The sequence below is a fragment of the Hyaena hyaena genome, unplaced genomic scaffold (genome assembly GCF_003009895.1).
Source record: "Hyaena hyaena isolate Hyena2069 unplaced genomic scaffold, ASM300989v1 scaffold_253, whole genome shotgun sequence".
NCBI classification, from domain to species: domain Eukaryota; kingdom Metazoa; phylum Chordata; class Mammalia; order Carnivora; family Hyaenidae; genus Hyaena; species Hyaena hyaena.
The window spans coordinates 1,453,896-1,476,311 of record NW_024080887.1 but is presented as its reverse complement, the minus strand read 5'-3'; the positions used below and the strand labels follow the sequence as shown (position 1 = coordinate 1,476,311).

Sequence of the window (22,416 nt, the reverse complement as noted above, 5' to 3'; positions counted from 1 at the left end):
TGAACTGTCCTATGGACAGGCCCATGTGACAAAGTGGTGAGGGCAGCTTCTAGCCAATAGATTGCTATTGCCAATAGCAATCGAGGAATTGAATCCTGCCAAGAATCATATTAGTGAGCTTGGAAGTGGGCCCTTCCCTAATCTAGCTTTCAGGTGAGACTGCAACCCCTGCAGGCATCATGGTTATGTTTTAAGAGAGACTCTAAACAAAGGACCCAACTAAGCTATGCCTGAATTTCTGACTACAGGCGCTGTGATAAAATAAATGTATGATGTTTAAGACACTAGCAGTAATAGATAACTAATATAAATCTATATACAGAAAAGCACATAAAAGTGCATGGCTTGATGAACTTTTATAAACTGAACTTTCCTGTGTAACCAGTAGGTAGATGAAGAAGCAGAAAATTACCAGAATCTTAGGAAACCCTACTCATATTCCCTTGTAGTCATTAGCTGAACTGTTCTATTCCCCTTCTCTGGTCAAAAATAACCTCTATCTTGATTTCTAAGAGCATACATTTGTTTTGCTTGTTTTGGTACCTTATGTGAATGGAATTATACAATATGTAAAATATCTTTTTAGCAGATTCTCAGAAAGATCCCTTGATACATTGAGAACCACTGAGATGCATGGAGGGAGAGCCAATAATTGACATGTTCGTCAGTAGTTATCAATCACTGTCTTGATCTGAGAGTAGGTGATTTGATTTTAGAAGAGAAATATTGGTTACTGGTCAGAAATTGTTCTAGAACAAGAGGAGCAATTCGTTCAGTGATCATGGCTTTGCAGCCATGCAGTGAGTTTTGTGGAGGGTCTCTGCTCCCCATGCTATTTTTTGTTTATAATTTGATTTCCTGAGAAACCAAGCCCAGAAAAAACAAACAAACCACAATTAGCCATATTTAAAACTCTCTGTGAATCAACACCCCAGTGTTTGGGGTTTTACTTAGTCTTTCATAAGGTTGGAGAGCCCCTGGAATATGATTAACACCAGATGTTATAAGACTGAATTTCTAGGAGGACCTGGCTGGCTCAGTTGAAAGAGCATCTGACTCTTGGTCTTGGAGTTGTGAGTTCGAGCCCCACATTGGGTATAGAGATTACTAAAGAGAATAAATAATACTTAAAAAAAGAAAGAATGAATTTCTAGATCTAGTTGCTAACAATGATGGAGATGTGCTTACTATGATTTAGGTTCTATGTTAAACACTTTATATGTTATATCACTTAAAAGCAAGCACACCCTTTTGTAGTTATTATTAAGATATTTTATGAATGAGGAAGCAGAGATTAATCAACTAGCCTAAGATCATGCCCAGATCATATAGCTAGTCAGAGGCCAACTGGGGAGTCACATAGAGGTTCATTCACTTCCACTCTGAGTTTTTAGCTACCAAACTGTACTACTCCACAGAGCTCAAGATCAAAGTCTGCTTGTGACAGACAGTGAGGATCCACTTGAGTAGTCAGCTATATTCCTTATCCCTGCCATTTATCAGTCCATCCATTCAGTGATCTGTTTAATCAACCAATTATCTATCTGTTATGGTCTGAATGTTTGTGTCCCTCCAAAATTCATATGTTGAAATCCTAAACCCTCATGTTGATTGGGGGGAGGTCTTTGGAAAGTCATTAGGTCATGAGGGTGGGGCCCTCATGAATGAGATTCATGCCCTTATAAAAGAGGCCCAAGAGAGCTCCCTTTTCCCCTCCTGCCCTGTGAATACTTCAGAAGTCTGCAACCTGGCAAAGGGCCATCATCCAAACCATGGTGGTGCCCTGATCTTGTACTTCTTGTCTCCAGAACTGTAAGAAATAGGTTTCTGTTGTTTATAAGCCACCCAGTCTGTGACATTTTTGTTCTAGAAGACTGAATGGATTAAGACACCATCCAACCTTCCATCCATTCATCTACCATCCATCTAGTCTCAAATACCATATGGCTATCCATTCCATAAATACCAAGGGCTTTTTCTATGCTGATTCTATGCCAGAAAGAGGCATAGAATGGGTGACTAGGGTACAACAGCTTAGGTTCCCAATAGACTTAAAACTCCCTGAGGGTAGAATCTCTTGTTTTTATATCTGCAGTACTTAAAATATGATTTGGCTCCGGTCTTCCTTTCCAATTTTATTTCACCAACCTATATTCTTGCCCATTCCTCTTCAACCACGCTGGTCTCTTTCTGTTTCTGGAATGAGCTAAGTCCCCTTTTGCCTCAGTACTTCAGCAATTTCTGAAGTCATACAACAGTCAATAACTGACTCCTTCCTATCCTTTGCATTTTAACTAAAATGCCTTATCCTCAGAGAGACTTTTTCTGACCACCTTATCTAAAGAAGACACTCTCTGCCCCTTTGCCAGAAATGATTGCTTATCACTCATCCTATTAATTTCTTTTATGGCATTTCTCACAATCTGTAATCATCTTGTTTATTCATTGCTTATTTTCTGACTCCCTAATTAGAAAATTAAGCCCCAGGCTTATGAACCATGAAGTTTCTTATGTTCTTTCTACATGCCTTTGGCCTGGTAAGCCCAGTAACTGGCACATAGTAGGTCTTTAATATTAGCTGCAAGCCTAGCATATGAATGAATTTATCTGTTGAATAAATGGATGAAAGATGCATGATTAGATCTTTCCAGTATTAGCAAGCTTGAAGAATAGTAGAAAACAAACCTGAAAGATAGAGGAGGAACAGAGAGGAACTTGACAGACAAGCAGCAGGGGTTATACTTGATGTGAACATAGTGACCCAGTAGAGGCTCTTCAGTTGCAGGATGAAAATGGTGATTGAGAAGGAGGACTTGGTATTCTGCGATCTGCCATAAATGCTTAATTTAAGTGATTCACTGCAGCATCTTGCAATGAATTACTGTAAGAATTAATCACCTCCTCGGAACTGAGCTGTATTTTTTTCCTTCTGAGAGGTTATACAGTGTGGGAACACAGCATGGATCTAGTTTTATAGAATTATATGTAATGTTTAATTAATTGACTATGGTGAATTATAGACCAAGTGATCATGGTGAAAGCCCTGTAAGGTGAGATCCATGTCTGTTTACTATCTGGCCTGCAGGAGATAAATAATTTGTTCAAAGAATGAGTGAGTGGAATAGTCATGGATCTTGGCAGAGTTGGGTTAGATTGGACCTGTTGCTAGGCATGTGACCTATGAGATCTTTAACCTGGCTAAGGGTCAGTTTTCTCATCTGGAAAAGAGGGAGAAGACTTAATTCACAGGATTTTAAATGTGAGCTTATGGGAAAATTACTCTGACACAGAGTGACAGTCAGTAATTTCATTTCCTTCTGCTACTTTGGAGATGCTAAGCCTGCCCTGACTAGGATTTCCTATTGGCTTTCCCTAAGAGCCCCGTGGCTTGCAATACTGAGAACACATGGTGATATTTAGTTTTTGTCATTTTTGGTCCTTTTCAACGTAAAACTGCAGTTTTGTCTCTGAAATTTACTAGCTGAGTGACCTTGCGCACACTCTTTGGGCTTCAATTTCTTTATCTCTAAAATGGGTATAATAGCACCTGCTTCATAGGAGTAGTGTAAGGATTAAATGAGATGCTATACTAAGGGTTTGTACTAGGGCCTGGTACACAGGTGCTCCTTAATTGTTAGCTATTATTATTTGGAATTTCATTTTCTAACTCCCCTTAATACTGTCACCTTTTCTCTCCTCCCTGTCAGCATTCTCAGTGCCTACAACCTCTTCTGGAGAATAGGCTGATTCTGAGGTGAAATCTGAAATAAATGTGTTGTGTAGATTCTTCTAGACATAACAAATCAAGAGACTTAAAATGGGAAGAGTTAAAGTGGGAGCATTAGACACTGAAGAGAGGTTTTGAGCCTGTGGCACAGGAAGAGGCCAGGAAAGAAAAAAGGTTTAAGCAAGACACTAGGTGCCTTCACTTTCCGGTCAATTTGGAGACAGCAAGCAAGGTAAGCCCCTAAATGCCTCAGGACTGCTCTTTGGAACATTCATCAGCTAAATACAGTATGCATGGTGTCCCTCCTCTTTTCATTAGCATTTTCCTACTTTGAAATAAGTAGGTGCATTGTTCCTAGAAAGTGGAGAGAAGTCAAGGAAAACACTATGTGTGGGCTGGAGTGTCTGTCACGAGGTTATGGAGAATGTCTTGCACATCATTCCACCTCCAGCACCTAGCACGGTACCTAGCCGAGTAAGAGCTCAAAACACGTTTGAAGAATTATTTTCAAACTTTAGATGGCCTTCCAAAGAAGCCTGTCGTGCCCGCACGCGGCCGCAAGCAGGTCCGCGCCTAGAAATAACATTTATTCTAAGGAGCTCCGCGCAGGGATTCTTGGGAAGCTGTTCTCCTCCCGCATTCTCTCCTGACTCCTCCCCTCGGCCGCCTTTGAAAGAACTGGCACGCCACGTGATTCTCTCCTTTATCCCACCTCTGAAAGCCTGACTGATAATGGGCAAGAGCGCGGGCCAACCACAAAACTTTATTTCCTCTTCCAGCCAATAGAAAGAGGCGACAAGTATGTGGCTCTGCTTTTGTGACTTCCCTCGTCTCCTCACTCCTCCTCTAAGATTCAACATTTGACAACTCATCCGGCCAATGAGAAGTTCCTACTCTGTGCGGGAGGGGAGGGACTGACTGGGTGATAGACGTCCGCATCTGGCCAATGGAGTATCCGGAGTGAGGGAGAGGTGTAGGGCGCAACCAATGGCCCGGTGCCAATGCCGAGCATCAGGGAAAGGGCGGGACGAAACTGTTCAAGGGAGGGAGGGGAAGGCCCAGGGAACCAAGCAGCGCTGCTGCCGCCGCTGCAGCCCGAGCAGGAGGAGGGAGAAGCCAGGAAGAAAATGGCGGCCGTGGCTGCAGAGGCGGCAGCGACTGCAGCGTCCCCCGGGGAGGGGGGCGCCGGCGAGGCCGAGCCGGAGATGGAGCCCATCCCCGGCAGCGAGGCCGGCACTGACCCCCTCCCGGTCACGGCGACTGAAGCATCCGTGCCGGACGGAGAGGCCGACGGGCAGCAGTCTTCTCCTCAGGCCGACGAGCCGCCGCTCCCGCCGCCACCGCCGCCGCCGGGGGAGCTCGCCCGCAGCCCGGAGGCGGCGGGGCCGGAGCTGGAGGCTGAGGAGAAGCTGCCCGCTCGGGTGGCGGAGCCGGCGGCAGCTGTGCCTCAGGGAGGGCCCGAGCTTCCACCTTCCCCTGCACCGCAGCCCGAGCAGCCCCCCGCTCCCGAGGAGCGCCAGGAACCGCCGCTGCCCCAGCCCGCAGCCCCGGCGCTCGTGCCGCCGGCGGGCGGGGACTCCGCGGTGTCGCAGCTGATTCCCGGCTCGGAGGTGCGGGTCACGCTGGACCACATCATTGAGGACGCGCTCGTCGTGTCGTTCCGTCTAGGAGAGAAGCTCTTCTCCGGGGTCCTCATGGATCTGTCCAAAAGGTACCGCGCCCGCCCCAGCACGCCCCGGGGCCCGCTTGGTCCCTAGGGAGGGAGCGAGCCGGGACCACCCCTGCATCCCGGCTCCCGCCGCTTGCGCACCCTCGGGTCCCGTGCGGCGCGGGACGCGCGCTCCGAGTTGGGCATCGGCGCAAGGCTGGGAGAGGGCGGTCCCTGCCGCAGGTGGGCTCCTGCGAGGGCAGGTGTGTCACCAGGTGGGGTCGCGGGTGCCTGACGGGCTCGCGGAGCTCACCTCTCACACCTGGGCTCCGTCTGTGACCTGGCCCTGGCGTACCCACTCTAGCGGCTGGTGGGTTAGCGCGAAGTAAGGAAGGAGTTTTGCGGAGAATGTGGTGCTGGGTGGGGAGCGGGGGCGGGGGGGATGACTTTGCTCGTGGGGCACTTTTATTCTTAACCTTTAATGAGGTTGGAGAATGGGGTGTGTGCATTGGGGTTCCCAGAAGGTTAACTGCCACTCCTTATAGGGGGTAGAGTATTTGTTAGAAATGAACCTCCAGACTGTTTTTCTTACTGTTAGAACTAATTCTCCCTAGATAACTGCAATAGGGAACCCATTTGGCTAATTAAAATGATGGTTTTAAGAAAAGCCTAAAGAAGAGAGAGATTTTTTTTTTTACCCTGTAATATCAAGATGGTGTGGTATCAAAGTGTTCAAATATTGATTTCTAATACTGTAGATATAGTTTAAATTTATGTGTTAAGGGCAAGAAGGTTGAGTTCACCCACAAGCCTTTGTCTTAGTACATTTAAAATGTTTAAGGGCATTGCTTTAAACAGGTAAAGAAGGTATTCCAAGTCTAGAGTTAAGTTAATCTTTTTATTCTCTTCTTTTGCAGATATGAAGTGCAGAGACTCCCATTCACGGCTCTCCATTCTGTTTCCTGCAACAGCACACACTCTGATGGGTATCTCACCTGTTTGGAAATGGCTTACTTTAATATGTTTTGTTTTTAATTTCTTGTCCTCCCATCAAAACACCAGAGTCTTTTTCCCATTTGGGGGGGAAAAAACCATTTAAAATACATACTGAAGGCACTTGTGAAAAACACACACACATTGAAGTAGGATGTGTGGGCAGGGAGGAAGATGGGAGCCTTTACAATTACTTCTGTTCATTGTTTAATCTCAAAATTTTTTTTTCTTTTCCCTTTTCTTTTTGAGAATTTTGGATTAGGACTAGTGCACTTTTGCTTTCATAGTTAGAAAGCAGAATAAGACCAGTGTGCTTTCTACTCATGTATTGAATAGTGAAGGAGAGAGACTCAGTAGTGTGTATGCTATTGAATCAAACAGAAGTGAAGGCCAGTGATTGTGTGAGAATCTGGATTTCAAATCTGCAAAAGGAAGGTGCGAAAAGGTAAGTTGTTCCTGGCAATGGACTAGATAGTGCTTTCCTCTGTTGAGGTGCTCATTGTGTTGGAGTTTTATTTTTAAAACTTTTCTTTGATAGGAAATTGCAGTTTGTTGTTTGAGTTCTGCCTCGCTAACCATGCTTCTTATAGACAGCAATTTCTTTGCTTGAGAGAGGTATTTTTATTATAAACCTTTTGCATTTTAATGTTTTAAAGTGAAAGGATTCTGTCATTAAAGTTTTTTTTAAAGGTCATTAAGGAAACCATATCAACTTTTCATTCAACAAATATTTATTGAGCACATCTGTGTGTAAGGCACCTCTTAGTGTTCTGAATGTTATGAGATACAGTCCCTGCCTTCTGGAAGCTTATATATGGGAAGTAGCCATTGTGGAATTGGTGAGGAAATAACACAGTGTTTGAAAAATTTAGCACTTGAAGGAATCGTTATTGGACTAATGATTGTCTAGTTGGGTATCTTTTTCATAATTGGAAAAATGGATCTGCCCATATATTTTGTAATCTGTGCCTTACCTTGATTGCATATTTGCATGTACAGTTTTGGAGTTAACTGATGATCCAGGAGATACTCTTCATAGATTCTGCCATAACTACAGTAATCAGCTGCTTTAAAAACAAGTTTGAATCTTATTTGAATTGGCCGTTTAATTAAACCTTTAGGTAAAAATAACAAGAGTGTCCTATTGAGTGCTTATTATGTACCAGGCATTGTACCACTTGCTTTAGTCTTTATAACTCTGGTGGTATTTTTCATTTATATAGGAGGAAACTGAAGTTCATTTAATTTGGCCAGTCACTGAGCTTTTAAATGGTAAAGCTTTTAAATGGCAAGTGTAGGTTGATCTGATTCTAAAGCCTATACTTTTTCTCTTTTCATATTAGAAAGTTGGGCTGGAAAATTTTAAACAGTAAGTAAAGAATTGCAGATTTCTGAAATTTAGTGCCTATCTTGATTTCAGCAGTTTTATGATACAGAGTATCATAGTAGTTAGATAGTATCAGTAGGAACTACATAGTATCAGTAGTTAGGTAGAACAGAGAGGATGCGTTTTGGAGCCAAGCAGATTCTTGAGTCAGGTAACAGCCATGAGACCTTCTGCTCTTCAGATTCCCCACTTCCTTAGCTGTATATGTGGAACACAAAGCAGTCTCTGAAGTCTTGGTTCTTGCTTGGTTCAAGGAGATAGGAAAGAATTACATTTGGGAGACTCCTAAGTGCCTCAGTGTACATGTATGGTTTTCTTCCGTCTTTAAGAGGGCCAGTTAATGCTTTTTCTGGTTATTTTATTCTGACATTATCAGTGGTACAGAAATGTCTTAAAGCTGGAAGAGTTGTTCACGGTGTAGAAAAAAAGTGTTCAATCCTAGTGTATAGCTTTTCATATATACGGATTGATCTGGAGTCTGCTTTTGTAAGCATTAGACGTTCTTCACCCTCCTGTCATTTTACTATTTTTTTGCCGTATTTTTAGTTATTTGATTGAAGAACACATTTTTGAGAATCTTTTAGTGGCAAAAAGAAACAGGATGCATGTAATTTAAAAAAAAAGAAAAATGAAAAAGTGGTAGTACCACTTAGTAGATTGATCTGCACAGGGTGTCAAGAGTAGTTGGGGTCTGACTTCTGGTGCCAGGCTCCAGTTAACACTGTAACTTTGGGCAAATCCCTATGCCTCTTTGGGCTCCAGTCTGTAGTTTATGAGGCTAATTCATTTTGACTTTAGGCAGTTCACAAATCCAAACAAGCAAACTTCATGCCTCAGTTTATGTATTTGTAAAATGAATAGGGTGCCCAAGGGGTCTAGTTTTCTTGTACCACCCTAGTTTGATTGTTACTTCCTCCTCATATCTTCAAAGTAGCTTGCTTTGGCTACTATTTAAATGACACTGTCATACTAAGAATGAAAATACTTGAATATCTGGTTAAAAACTGCTTTTAATGTAGCTTAGGATTTATTTGAAACTGAATACCCTTTAAGGCATTCTTTAGTTTATGCTAGGCTCCTGCACTGTTTTATACCCAGCTCTCTTAGGTAGTGTAAATTACATGCCTAGTTCTGAATTCATTAGTAATATATAATGACAATACTCTAATATTAGCAGATAAAAATAATCAACTAACCCACAAATTCAGTTTGGTTTTCTTACTCCCTTTTCTTCTTTAACCTTAAGCTTTTGAAATTTTGACATAAATACATTTGTTTCATTTAGCATTATATAATAAGCATTCCTTCAGGTTGCTAAAGTGTCTTAATGAATATTTTAGACAATAATGAATCAGTGATTGTGTCATAATTTTGTATTATGGGAAATGAACCTCCACGTATGTATCATTCTTGCTTTGACATTTATCAATTATTAGTCACACTTGTTTCATCATATGCCCACCTCCACTGGATTATTCGAAGCAAATTCTAAACCTGTTTCTTCACCATAAGAATTTCGGTATAGACCTCTGAAAAGATAAGGATTTTAAAACCATAGTTGTACTACTGTTATTGCAGCTCAAATAATAGCAGTTCCTTTCTGTTATCCTGTGGTCAGTGTAAAAATTTCATAGTACATCTCAAAATTAACATCTCAATCGACATCTAAGTTTTGTTCAAATCAGGATTCAAATAAAGTTTATACTTTGCAATTGGTTGCTCAGTTTCATAAGTTTTTCTTTGGTAGTTCTCTTGCTGGTAACATTTATTCCCTTGCAGTGTTTATTAAACCATAGACTTTGGCAGAACTTTCCACATTCTGGTGTAAGTGCTGCCGAAGCGAGCACAGAACTTTACACATTCTGAATTTTTTTTCCAGTTGCATCCAATTGGATGAATTTCCATAATTTTTAAAAATAGTTCTTTTCCTTCAATAGTGCACCGAAGGTGCAACAACCAGTCCCCTGAGGGCCTCTTTTGAAAGCCTCTCTTCCCTGGTGTGTTTGGGTCAGTAGAAATGATACAGATATCACCTGCCTGCCTGCACTCTGTAGCCCTATCCCTTAAATACACTTCCAACTTTAATAATTCCAAATAGAGAAAACTTTAACCGGTCAGGATTATCTGCAGAGGGCAAAAGCCTGCAGCCTCCGCTTCTGAAAAGGTAGTTTCAGCCTTCTCAATCCCTCCCTGCAGCAACAGTGTTTGCCGGGACCTGTGGCTTCTAACTACACAGAGGGATCATTTAAATTGTTCACCACTGTTCTCCACATCTTAGAAAGTAGTTCTGAAGCCACTTTGAAATCCTGAAAAACCTCTCTGAATTCCATTTTATTTGATCTGATATGGATTAAGGAGTCATGAAGTAAATGTTTATGCGTTAAAAACCCTGTGGATTTTAATTTTGTGGTATGTGCTTATTAAAAGTTGCAGCTAGTTAACATTTTAGCCTTGACCTTTTACAAATATTGTGTGTGTGTATGGGGCTGCTGTTGCATTAAAAAGAATTGAGGTGATTTCTTTAAAAAACTTCAGATTTCACTAAGTTCTTAAAACAATTTGTAGAAATTTATTTGTTTTTTTAAGGAAATATAAACCAAGACAATGATTTTCTTTCTTTACAGAGACCATGAAACGTATGGTGCAATAGCTCTACTTTTGGTGGGAAAAATATACAGCCATTCTGGTGAAGCAGTGAGTAGTGGTATTAGTAGCTTATACTAAGCGTCCAGGTTGAGAATTTAGGTCCTCAAGTAGTATGCTTGAATGCTTGTGTTGAGTTGTACATATTTGAAACACTGAAAAAAAATTTTTTTTTGTGATTATACTGCTTATATCCCAAGGTGTAGATAAGAGGTTCCCATAGAAAGCTAGCACAGAGGCTACTTTCTGACCACTTTCTGACCCAGACAGTTTTAGGACACCCACTGCTAAATCAATATATATGTTGTATTGAGAGTGTGCTCTTCCGTAGCATGCTGGACTGCAAGGATTTTCTGTTTAAGAGGTAGTGAATGGTTGGACATTAAAAACCTAGTTTGAGTGTAAAAATCCTGTAACATCATGCCATTAAAAGATTTTAAAGCTTAATTTTATAAACTAGATAAACTAGATGTAAACACAAACTGTGCCAGGCATGTTTTATTTTACTTGGGGTTTCTAATGAGGTTAATTTTCAGCCTTTTTTATGTAAGACAGACCATACCTCACTATGTACTGTTTTAAAGCAAAGTTCTTGAAGAAAACAGGCTTAATCTTCCTAATATCTGCTTTTCAGTCGGCAGCTATTAAAGAGTTTTCTGTAGTATGTGCTCATCTCTGTTCTGGCTGAGTTAATGTCACATTGATTAAAAAAAAAAAAAAAGGAAATATGTTCTTAGTAGTTATTTGTACCTATGAAATACATTCTTATTTCTTGAAATTTATTGACCCTGTTCTCCCTAAATTCCTATTAATTCAGGCACACAGCAGCAGCAGAACAGAGTTTGCTCTAGTGTCTGATCTTACAAGAGAGTAAGTGGAGGTTAAGTTCCACTTTGGGTGGATTTAACAGAATGTTTTTGCTAAACACTTTGGGCATTGGGCTTCCAAACAAGTGTGCTTAAGCTCCAATTTGCAGTTTTAACCAAGATGATTCTGATGAAGGTGATTCTTAGACCATATTTGGAGATAACTAATATTTAGGGAGTGGTTTTGCCAAAATAGTAGGACCATAAATTTGTTAAACCTGTTTTAAAAGTTACTAGTTAATTTTGATTGAATGTAATTATAAAGTAAGCAGTGCATGTGGGGATGGGCCACTTGGGTGGCAGATCCAGATCCTTATTATAGGATAGGTAATTAGACTTGCAAATAGGTTTCCTAAATCTGGTTACCCACTAGAAATTTAATAGTCTATAACTTTCATCTTTTTTCCTTGGACTAGTTTTATATAGTCACCTTACAATAGAATAGTGGTTTTTAGCCTATTAAAACTCATACCTCCAAAATACTTAATTTCACTTTCTGCATATTCCCATCTTCTAGGAAGATTGCCAGTCTTTACTTTCTGTAATTAACAGTAGCCACTATGTGTTTTCCCTCTCTTAAACTAGGCCCTAGGCCAAGCACTTTGTATACATTGTTTTCAGTTTACTCTCTGGAAAATCCAATGAAGTATTTTCCACTAATCCCCATTTCACAGATAAAGACACTAAGGCTCAGAGAGATTAAGTAAATTGCCTGAAATTCTAAGCGACAGATATTAGTAGGTACTTTACACATGCCTTTTTTGAACAATATGCAATTCTCTTAAGATCTGAAAGCAATCCTGGGGCGCCTGGGTGGCTTAGTCGGTTAAGCGTCCGACTTTCACTTAGGTCATGATCTCACGGTTCGTGGGTTTGAGCCCCGCGTCGGACTCTGTGCTGACTGCCGGCTCAGAGCCTGGAGCCTGTTTCAGTCTGTGACTCTCTCTCTCTCTCTGACCCTCCCCTGCTCACACTGTCTCTCTCTCTCTCTCTCTCTCTCTCTCCTAGAAATAAATTAAAACATTAAAAAAAAATTAAAAAAAAAAAAGATCTGAAAGCAATCCTGTTCTAAATCTACTTCAGTGTTTTTACCATTACCATTTAGCTTATGATTTTGATGGGGTGGGTAGAAATGATACGATTCTTTGTTCCTCTCTCAACCTGGCAATAGTTGCTTGCTTTTAAAATATGAATTGCTGGGGGGTAGGTGGTGCCTAGGTGGCTCAAGTCAGTTAAGCGTCCAACTCTTGATTTAGGCTCAGGTCATAGATTTCAGGGTTTGTGAGTTCGAGCTCTGTGTCAGGCTCTGTGCTGACAGTGCAGAGCCTGCTTGGGATTCTCTTTCCCTCTTGCTCTGCCCTTCTTCTGCTTGTGTATGTGTGTGCACTCTTTCTCTCTCACAAATGAGTAAGCTTAAGCAAAAAAAAGATGAATTGCTTCGGGTGCTTGGGTGGCTTAGTTGATTGAGCCTCTGACTCTTGCTTTTGCCTGGGGTTGTGATCCTAGGGTTGTGGGTCAAGTGCTTCACATCAGGCTGTGCGCTGAGCATAGAGTCTGCTTGAAATGATACCTCTTATTCCTTCTGCCCCTCTCTTCTGCTCATTCTATCTCCAAAAAAATAAAAGAAAGAAAAAAAGGTGAATTGCTCTTCATTTCAATTTAGCGAATACTTTTGGGCATTTTTGGAAATAGGGTTTCTTCTTCATAATATGGTGGTCCTGGGATGTTTTACCAGCTGCTGAATAACTTAATTGGGAAATAATTTAAAGACTAAAATACTGTAAGTTGTTGAATGGCCTGTTTTTGCTAAAAAAAAAAAATCTGTTGAGAAATAATTTCAGCCTCTGTGTGGTAGACCCCATTAGACATAATACAAAAGAAATATTAAAAGTACTTAGAATTCATAATGGAAACATAGGAAACATAAAACTCCTTGATATTTTAGAACCAGGACCAAGGGAACTCTGTTCAGGAGTTTGCACACTGATGAGTGTTTACATTAATGAAATAGTACCTTTTATACCGGTGTTCCTTTTCTTGGGAAAATGTCAACTATGTTGCTCTAAGAGATGTATAAAAGTGAAGCCAAGATTTGTCTGCTCTTGACTGGTGTTGAGCACGTAGCTTCCATTCACGGTTCCTGAGTTCCCAGCCCTTCATTGGGCTCCCTGCCCTTCAGCACAGCCTGCGTTGAATCCTGTGCTCCTGCCTCTTTCCCAAGCTTGCGAACGCTCTCTCAAAAATAAGCATTTAAAAAAATAAAGTTTACTATTAAGGAGTTAAATAATTTGACTACCATATAGATGTTGTTACTATTTTTACTTTTAAAAAGACTGAAGCATAGGTGCACCTGAGTGGCTCAGTCAGTTAAGCATCCAACTTCAGCTCAGGTCATGATCTCGCAGTTTGGGGGTTTGAGCCCAAAGTTGGGCTCTGTCCTGACAGCTCAGAGCCTGGAGCCTGCTTGGGGTTCTTTGTCTCCCTCTCTCTGGCCCTCCCTGCTTGCACTCTCTCTCTCTGTCTCTCTCAAAAAGAAACATTAAAAAATTAAAAAAAAAAAAAAAAAGACTGAAGCATAAGTGTTTATCTATAAGTCGTCTCCATTTTTATTTCTAAACCTAGTGACCCAGACAGGCTTTTAGAGGATTGGTTGAGTACATGATTGGGAGCTTAAAATTGAAATTATTAGTGTTTAACCCCCTGACTCCTCCAAAAGCTATCCATGATTTTATAAGAGGACTGAATAGACTTTTCAAAGATTGAATACATTTTTTTAGTTAGATGTTATTTTAAAATTTTTATGCAGCCTCCCTCCCTAGCACTTAATTTTAAAATATATTTCCTGGTATTCTAGTCATAATTGGTGCATGGTTTGTTTTTATGTTGTTAAAGTCATCCCCCCTGCGTCCTTGCCCATGTGGGTACCCGTAGTCCCTGCAGATTGCTCTTGTAATACTTGTCGTTTTTAATTAAAAAGTTTCCATATTCACTTATAGTTAATAAAATTGAATACATTTTAACTTTAATAGTTACCATATATTGTCCCTACTTATTATGTTCTAGGCCCTAAGGTGAGCAGTTATGCATATTCTTAATCTAGATGACAGTTCTTTGGTTACTTAACTGCAAATCCAGTATCCAAAACGCTCAGAAAACTGAACTTTGTTACTTTCTTGGTGACTGTTTCATCTCTTTATCAAACCTTTGCATCTGTTTATCCCATTTAGTGTGAATGTTCTTTCATTTCATTGCTGAAGTATTCATATGCCTGATGATAGGTGGCTTACTCCAAAAACCAGGAAAATTCTGAATTGTGAAGCCTGTCTATCTCCACGGGTTCTGAGAAGAGTGTGTGGACCTGTCAGCCCCTCCACTCCCTTAGCCGGGAAGTGGAGGTGGAAGAGAGAGGATACGAAACTTGATGAAATGGAGGCAGTGGTTGTAGTAGCAGCAGCAGCAGTGAAGAACCTGACTTTGGTTAACTGCATTGATTCGTATCCTGGCTCTACTGTGTACTACGTACCAGCCATGTCATCTTGGGAAGATCATCACTTCACCGTCTCTATAAAATGAGGATAGGTCTAACACTTTACTGAAGGGTTGTGGGGATTAAATCAATTAATATGAATAAGTATACATTAGAATAGTTCTTATCCCATAGTAAGTGCTGTATGTATTAACTAAGTGGCAGAATTAAGTAAGATGGGTTTGCTTGACTAGACACTAAATCCCGTTATATTGCAGTGTAATCTTTATCTTTAAAACACCTTAAAAGGATAGTAGAAGCTTCAGGTAACATCTGTGATGTATAACTTTGACATATTTTACTAGGGAATGGAATATGTAGATGCTTGCATAATCTATGGTGTGGTATGTTTTTCCATCTTTTTTACACACTGCCCCCTTGGGGTAGATGGCTTGTGAGGAAATTTTGAGCTTTGTCATGAAGACTAAGTTATAGTTGCAGAGAAATTTAGTCCTTATAGTGTTTCTACTTCCTGTATGCTTTTAAAACATTGAAGAGGGCTTAGCTTTGAGAATGACACCTTTCAGTTAGGGAAAGGAAAATAATTTTGTGCTTTTCTTTACAGTTATTAAATGATAGGACCAGACTAGCAGAACTGAGCCCAAGTTTTTAATTTTTTTAAATTTGTTTATTTTGAGAGAGAGCACAAGTAGGGGAAGGGCGGGGGGTGGGGGTGGAGAGAGAGAGAGAGAGCTGGACCTGGGTCCTGTGACTGAGATCATGACCAGAGCTGAAGCCAACAGTTGGTCACTCAACTGACTGAGCCACCCAGGCGTCCCGGAGCTTAAGTTTTATCAAAATAATGGAGACACTTCTGATCCCGTCACTGTACAATCAGAAGCCTTCATTGGTCTTGTCTTTGGGGAGGGGGGGATGATTTTTTAAAAAATGTTGATTTTTGAGAGAGAGCACAAGTGGAGGAGTGACAGGGGGAGAGGGGGGAGAGAAAAAATAATCCAAAGCAGGCTTTGCAATGACAGCAGAAAGCCAGGGCTGGAAGTCAGGAACCTAAAGATCATGACCTGAGCCACTTAACAGTTTGTGCCATCCAGGCACCCCTTTACTGGTCTTGCCTTAAGAGACTGATGCTCTCCGTTCAGTACCCTCTCACCAAACTTTCATAGCAGTGCTCTCCCCATACACACTCTCTCCAACATGCCTTTCTCTTTCTGCCAGATGGATTGTCTTTGTTATAGCTTGTTTAAGCTTCAGAATTCTTACCGTTGTCCTATGGAAGAGGGAATCGGGTTTCTGTGTGGTGACTCGTAATGCTGCATTTGGTCATCTGCTGATTTTTTGGAACATCTGCTCACTGTTTCACTTAGATTTTTTTTTTCTTTCTTAAATGTTTATTTTTGAGAGAGAGAACAAGTAGGGGAGGGGCAGAGAGAGAGAGGAAGACACAGAATCTGAAGCAAGCGCCAGACTCTGTCAACACAGCGCCCGACCTGGGGCTCAAACCCACCCGCTGTGAGATCATGATCTGAGCCAAAGTTGGACACTTAACCAACTGAGCCACCCAGTTGCTCCCACTGTTTACTTTTTTAAACCAATTTAAATTGGTTACCAGCATTCCCAAATGTGTAACCTCTTTATACTTCTTATTTCCCTCTTCAGTAAGTCTGCCTGGGCCCTTCTAGGTATAGTCCATTTCCTACAAAGCTCATTGCCTGATCACTAATCCATAGTGATTTCTTCCCTCTCAAGTCTAACATTCTCTTTTGGCAACGAATAGTCATCATTTGGGTCTTACCTACTGAAGTTGGGTTCTGTGGCTGGGACTTCGTTTTATACTCTGAATAATTAACATAGCTGTATCTGAATATAGATTTTGTGCTTAGTGGTACTTGAAGTGCATTTGCTGGCGTTTCTGCTTAAGTAGGCTAAGTTTTCTTTTTTTAAGCAGGCTCCCCATCAGTGTGGGGTTTGAACTTATGACCCTGAGATTAAGAGTTGCATGCTCTACTGACTGAGCCAGCTAGGTGCCTCCAAATTTTCTTTTTTATGTACTTTCTTTGCTTAAATGTTTTGGTGGAGTTGAATTAAAGATTGTACTTTACATTTTTATCTTGAAATAATTTCAAACATAGCAGACAACTCTTATAAGCCCTTTATCTAGATTCACTAATTTTTAAGCATTTTGCCATGTTTGCTTTATTGTTCTTTAAATGTATTTATTTCTTGAACTATTTTGAGAGTACGTTGCATACATCATTTCCCTTTATCTCTTAATACTTGAGCATTTGTTTCTTAAGATCAATATAGTTTTCAAATATAGGAAACATTCAGAGTACTTTTATCTAATTTGCAGCCCATATTTCGGTATTTTGTCAGTTTTCCCAATAATGTCCTTTAAAGGTTTTTTCCTCCTCCATGTATTGCATTTAGCTGCCATATAACATAGGCTATATGTAATCGGGACTGTTCCTTAGTATTGGTTTGTCTGATAGCTGCTCATGCGAGGTTTGAGCTATCTAGGCAAGCGGTGTTCTTGGTACCACATCTGAGGCACATAATTATTATTTGCCCTCAGTGGTGCTGTTCACTTGGACTCTCCTCAGGTCAGGGTGTTGATCTGTTACTCATCAGTGTAGTGACTCTTTCTCTTGCACTAATCATTCCATTACTGCCATGAAAATATACTGCTTTTCATCAACCTTTTCCCTTTCTATATTAGGTAAATATATAATTAAATATTTTTAAAAATTGTGGTAAAAAACACATATAATGTGCCATCTTAACCATTTTTAAGTGTACAGTTTAGTAACTAGTGTTAAATACGTTCACATTGTTGTGAAACACATCTCCAGAACTTTTTAATCTCATAAAACTAAAATTCTAGACCCATTAAATAACTTCCCATTTCCCTCTCTCCCCAGCCCCTGACAACCACCATTCTACTTTGCTTCTCTGAATTTGACTAGTTGAGCTGTCTTATAATGGAGTCATACGGTATCTGTTCTGGCTTACTGCACTTAGCATGGTTCATCCATGTTGTAACGTGACAGAATTTTTCATTTTTAAGGCTGAATAATGTACATACCACATTTTATTTGTCCATTTGTCTTTTATTTCCACTTTTGGGTATTGTGAATAATGCTGCTATGAACATGGATGTGCAATGACCTCTTTGAGACCCTGTTTTCAATTATTTGGGATATACACCCAGAACTGTGTGTACAGGCTTGAATTTTTAATTTTGGGGGGCTTAGATATACATTTTTATTTTGTAAAACTTTCTGTATGTACAGCTTATTAATTTCATTTGTTCTGAGATTAAATTTTGACATAATAACCAATCTCCAGAGGTGCAATGTAAACCAAAATAAGTGCTTTACAGTTTCCTCCTGTATGATTTAACCTGTTGCTCATTTAAGGAAGAAGTAATTTCTGAAAACATCTGCTTGAGATGAAATAAATCTGGATTATTATTTTTCAAGTGGTTAACTGCATATAATTTTTTCGTACTGTAGATTCTTTAAGAGAACATAATTCTAGGAAGAAAAAGTTTCTTTTTGTTTTCTGTTTATTGGAGGGAGGTCTGGCTAGACCACTTAGCTAACCCTCCTGAATTTTTTTCTGAGTGTTGAATTCCTCAGGACCCCTGTTTGCTTGCCTAAAATAGTAATACCTTACTTTTTTGTTTTTATTTTTACTGTGCAATATTTTTAAAACAATTTCCTCCTACAGTTGGAGCTTGCAACCAGAATTTGAAGGAAGAAAATGAGAATCAGTTGTGCACTATTAAACTATTGTAAACAGGAAGGAAAAGAGTGTAATCCTAGGTCAGAGATGGGGTGGTTGAGGTTGCTGTGAAGTTAATGCAGGTAAACAAAATATTGGCATTTAAAAAACACTTTCAGAATAAGAGGTAAGAGTTGTTGGTAAACATCTTTTGTTTTTGAAGTGTTCCTGTGGAAAGGAAATTTGAATGGTAATTTTTACTCAATAGGATTGATCATTAATGCTAGAAATCTTAAGCAAATACCATAATTTTATCAGTGGGTGATTAAGAGCTTCATTTAGTCAATGCTAGAATCCTTCATGGAATTCAGACCTCTAAAGTGGAACCCAAATATTAGAAAATATTCTTATCTTTCCTAGTAATAGTCACATTTTGAATTTTGCCTTATTAAATACTTTATATTACATTTTTTGACCTTTACATTGGCTGAGGATACTTAAGAAAAAGTATCCTTTTCTTGCCTTGACACAAAATAACAATTAAGTACTAGTATTTTCCTTCTCAGAATTTTGGCATTCATTATTCCTAAATTATTAAGAAGAAAACTAGTTTTAAAACTTAATTTTAGAGATTCACAGGAATTTGCAAAGATAGTTCAGAGAGGTCTCTGGCATTCTTCACCTGGTTTTTCTCAGAAGCTATTTTTATTTTTAAAAAAAATTTTTAAAGGTTAAAATAATTTTAAAGTTCATTTATTTTGAGAGAGAGTGTAAGTGGGGAAGTGGCAGAGGGAGAGAGAGAATCTCAAGCAGGCTCTGTACTATCAGTGCAGAGCCTGACGTGGGGCTCGAACTCACAAACCACGAGGTCATGACCTGAGCCGAAATCAGATGCTTAATTGGACTGAGCCACTCAGACATCCCTTTAAAAAACTCCTAATTCTGAGATCCAGAGTCACATGCTCTACCAACTGAGCCAGCCAGGTATCCCAGGAGCTTTTTTTTTTTTTTAATTAATTTTTTTTAAAGGTTTATTTATTTTTGAGAGAGAGCATGAGCAGGGGAGGGATAGAGAGAAAGAGAGACACAAAATCCGAAGCAGGTTCCAGGCTCTGAGCTGTCAGCACAGAGCCTGACATAAGGGCTCGAACTTGTGGGCCATGAGATCATGACCTGAGCTAAAGTCGGACGTTTTACTGATTGAACCAGCAAGGTGCTCCAGGAGCTATTTTTCTTTAAAAAAAAATTTTTTTTTAATAGTTTTATTTATTTCTCCAGACTCTGAAATAGGCTCCAGGCTCTGAGCTGGCAGTCAGCACAGAGCCCGACGCGGGGCCCGAACCCACGAACCGCGAGATCATGACCTAAGCAAAAGTCGGACGCTCAACCGACTAAGCCACCCAGGCGCCCCAAATGTTTGTTTATTTTTGAGAGAGAGATAGCGTGAGAGCGAGTTAATGCGTAAGTGTGCTTGAGGGGCGGGGCAGGGAGAAAGGGGAACAGAAGATCTGAACCAGTCTCTGTGCTGACAGTAGAGAGCCCAATGTGGGGCTTGAACTCATGAACCATGAGCTCGTGACCTGAGCCGAAGTCAGACCTTAACTGATTGAGCCACCCAGGAGTCCCTCCAGTAGCTATTTTTAATTAAGCCATAATACCTGAATATTTTTCCTTTAGAATTTTTGGGTAGTGGTTAAAGAATACTGAAAATAGGTAAGGGTTAGGATGAATCACTGATATATTAATACCTTCGTGCTGCACAAAGAAGGGGTGGGGAAAAGAGGAAAGATGCTTTGGTCTTATTTATTACTCAAGTATTTGTGAAAAAGTTCTTTTAGAAAAAGCTCAAGCAAGGAATATTAGTCTGCCCTCTACCTCTCCAGTAATTGAAATCATTCTCTGCTGTGGTCATTTTGTGAACATTTACAGGAGACCTAAATACCTTCACCTTAGAAAAAACTAAAGCAAAAGTGGATGCTAAAAATTTAAATCCTGCATTCCTCCCTAGGAAAGGGTCTTATGATTAAGTCTTGTGGCAAGGGCTTAGGAATCCCCATTTTCAAACACCACAGGGTGTTATGTTGCAGATTTTGAGAAACTAGATTATGTAATTTTTAAGACAGGATTTTTATTTTTTTTAAATCCATGCCCAACATGGCACTTGAACTCATGACTCTGAGATCAAGAGTCACATGCTCTATTGACCTAGCCAGCTAGGTGCCCCAAGAGAGCACAGTTTTGTTGCTACTTTATATTCTTATTAAGGTTACAGTATCATAAGTTAGTGATTTTCAAACTTTTGAGCATAGTTCCAAATGTATTTTACATGTGCATCTGTATATACATACATACACACATGAAATGAATTCATTGCAGTTACATATGTTTACAGTCTGATTTTTTTAAAATTTAAATCATAGTTGTGATCCTAGAAATTGATATCTCAACCAACATCTCCACCATTAGTTATTAAGTTGCCCATGTTAGGGAGACAACTGTGATGGAGTAGTACATTGATACCCCTCTTCTTCTTACAGTGATTTAATCTTTCTGGTCCTTTGAGAAAGTTTTCTTAAAAATTTTTCTGCTTTTGCCAGTCATCCACCACTCACAATTACCAGCTTGGCTTCTTTTTTTGTCCCCCTTTCGGTGCCTTGTTATTACATACTGAAGTGCCTTCCTGTGTTAGTAAAAAACATCTAATGCTTGTATTTAATATGCTTAAGAGAGAAAGGCAAGGAAAAAAACCCCAGGTATGAAATTAATGTTTTTATTAAACTGAGGGAAAATATATCAGATTCCACAGCTTATTTGATATGAAATTCTAAAATAGTTGGCTAGATCACCCTCATAAATTAAGGCTGGAGAAATGTTCCTTTAGTCTAGTAAATTAGTTGAAAATGGGATCAAATTAGTTAAACAAAGTAAATTTTAGTCAAGAAACATGGCTGACATTTTCCTGTTACTCCTAACCTGAATCCTTAGTGGTAAGAAATAATGTTACCCCCTTTTACACAAAACCTATATCTAGTGAGGTTTCGTAACACCTGTGGATATAGAGTTCATAAGAACAGGTGTGAAACTTTACCTCAGACATTAGGATGATTATGGTTTTAGTTATGCCAAATAAAAGAACCGCATTTTTTCTTCCACTGAAAACACCATCTCACCTCAGATAAGTTATATTGTTTTATGTAGTTCGATGTTAAAATCCAAGAATCACATCTCTTGTTCTGTCATCTTGAAAAAGCGGTCATTGAGCACCTACATATAAGTGAATAGGCTAAATGCCCAGGGTACCTTGCAACGAAATAGGAAGCCAACATTAAGTACCAGGTACTAGAACAGAAAGCCACTTTGCAGAGTCTGATGTAGAGAGGAAGGTGTCCATTGTGGACTAGCCCAGATTCAAATTTGTCCCACTCTAGGTAAAAACTTTCCTCTTCCTTTGTAGTTTGTAAGTATTTCTCTCAAGCTGTTGGTTTGTGGTCACCAAACAGAAGGCTTCAGGAAGAAAATGATTTGGGTGTTAGAACTATTAGAACCTGGTAGTGTGGGCTCTTCATGCATCCCTGTGTACGTTCAGGTGTGTGTATAGTCCTAAAAACTTAATCTCAAGACTTCTTCCCAACAGAGATCTTCTGAACCTTTTGGGAGACATAAGGACATTTTAGAGAGTAGAGAGTATAAGAACCATGACTCATTCTTGTGAAAAAGACATGTAAAATATTTGCATCTTAAGTTGGTTTAGACTGCCTGAGGCTGATCCATGGGTTCTAAGCACCTCTGCCTTAAAGGATTGACATTAGAATTGTGTTCACTGGTATTCAAACACCATGAAATAGTGCTTAAGAGTAACCTGCTAATAGGTATATGATGACATTTTTTGGTAGTGTGATTTTATTTTTATGTGCAGGAATCTGAGTGTAGCAAGTTTAGCTT

At 39.8% G+C, this 22,416-nt stretch overlaps 1 protein-coding gene across 7 annotated transcripts in view; it reads left to right on the top strand.

Annotated features, from left to right (window-relative positions):
• The first annotated feature begins 4,793 nt into the window (after positions 1 to 4,793).
• The window catches only part of PWWP2A (PWWP domain containing 2A), a 35,384-nt gene continuing 17,761 nt past the window's right edge, over positions 4,794 to 22,416 (top strand). For 6 of the 7 annotated variants that reach the window (XM_039245343.1, XM_039245339.1, XM_039245338.1 and 3 more), the window contains exon 1: positions 4,794 to 5,438. In XM_039245343.1, the coding sequence (XP_039101274.1) occupies positions 4,855 to 5,438 (584 nt within the window). In that variant the 5' untranslated portion in view covers positions 4,794 to 4,854. Of the gene's footprint in view, positions 5,439 to 6,564; positions 6,814 to 10,379; positions 10,450 to 22,416 lie in introns of those variants that run through there. The other variant, XM_039245341.1, reaches the window with a different exon arrangement.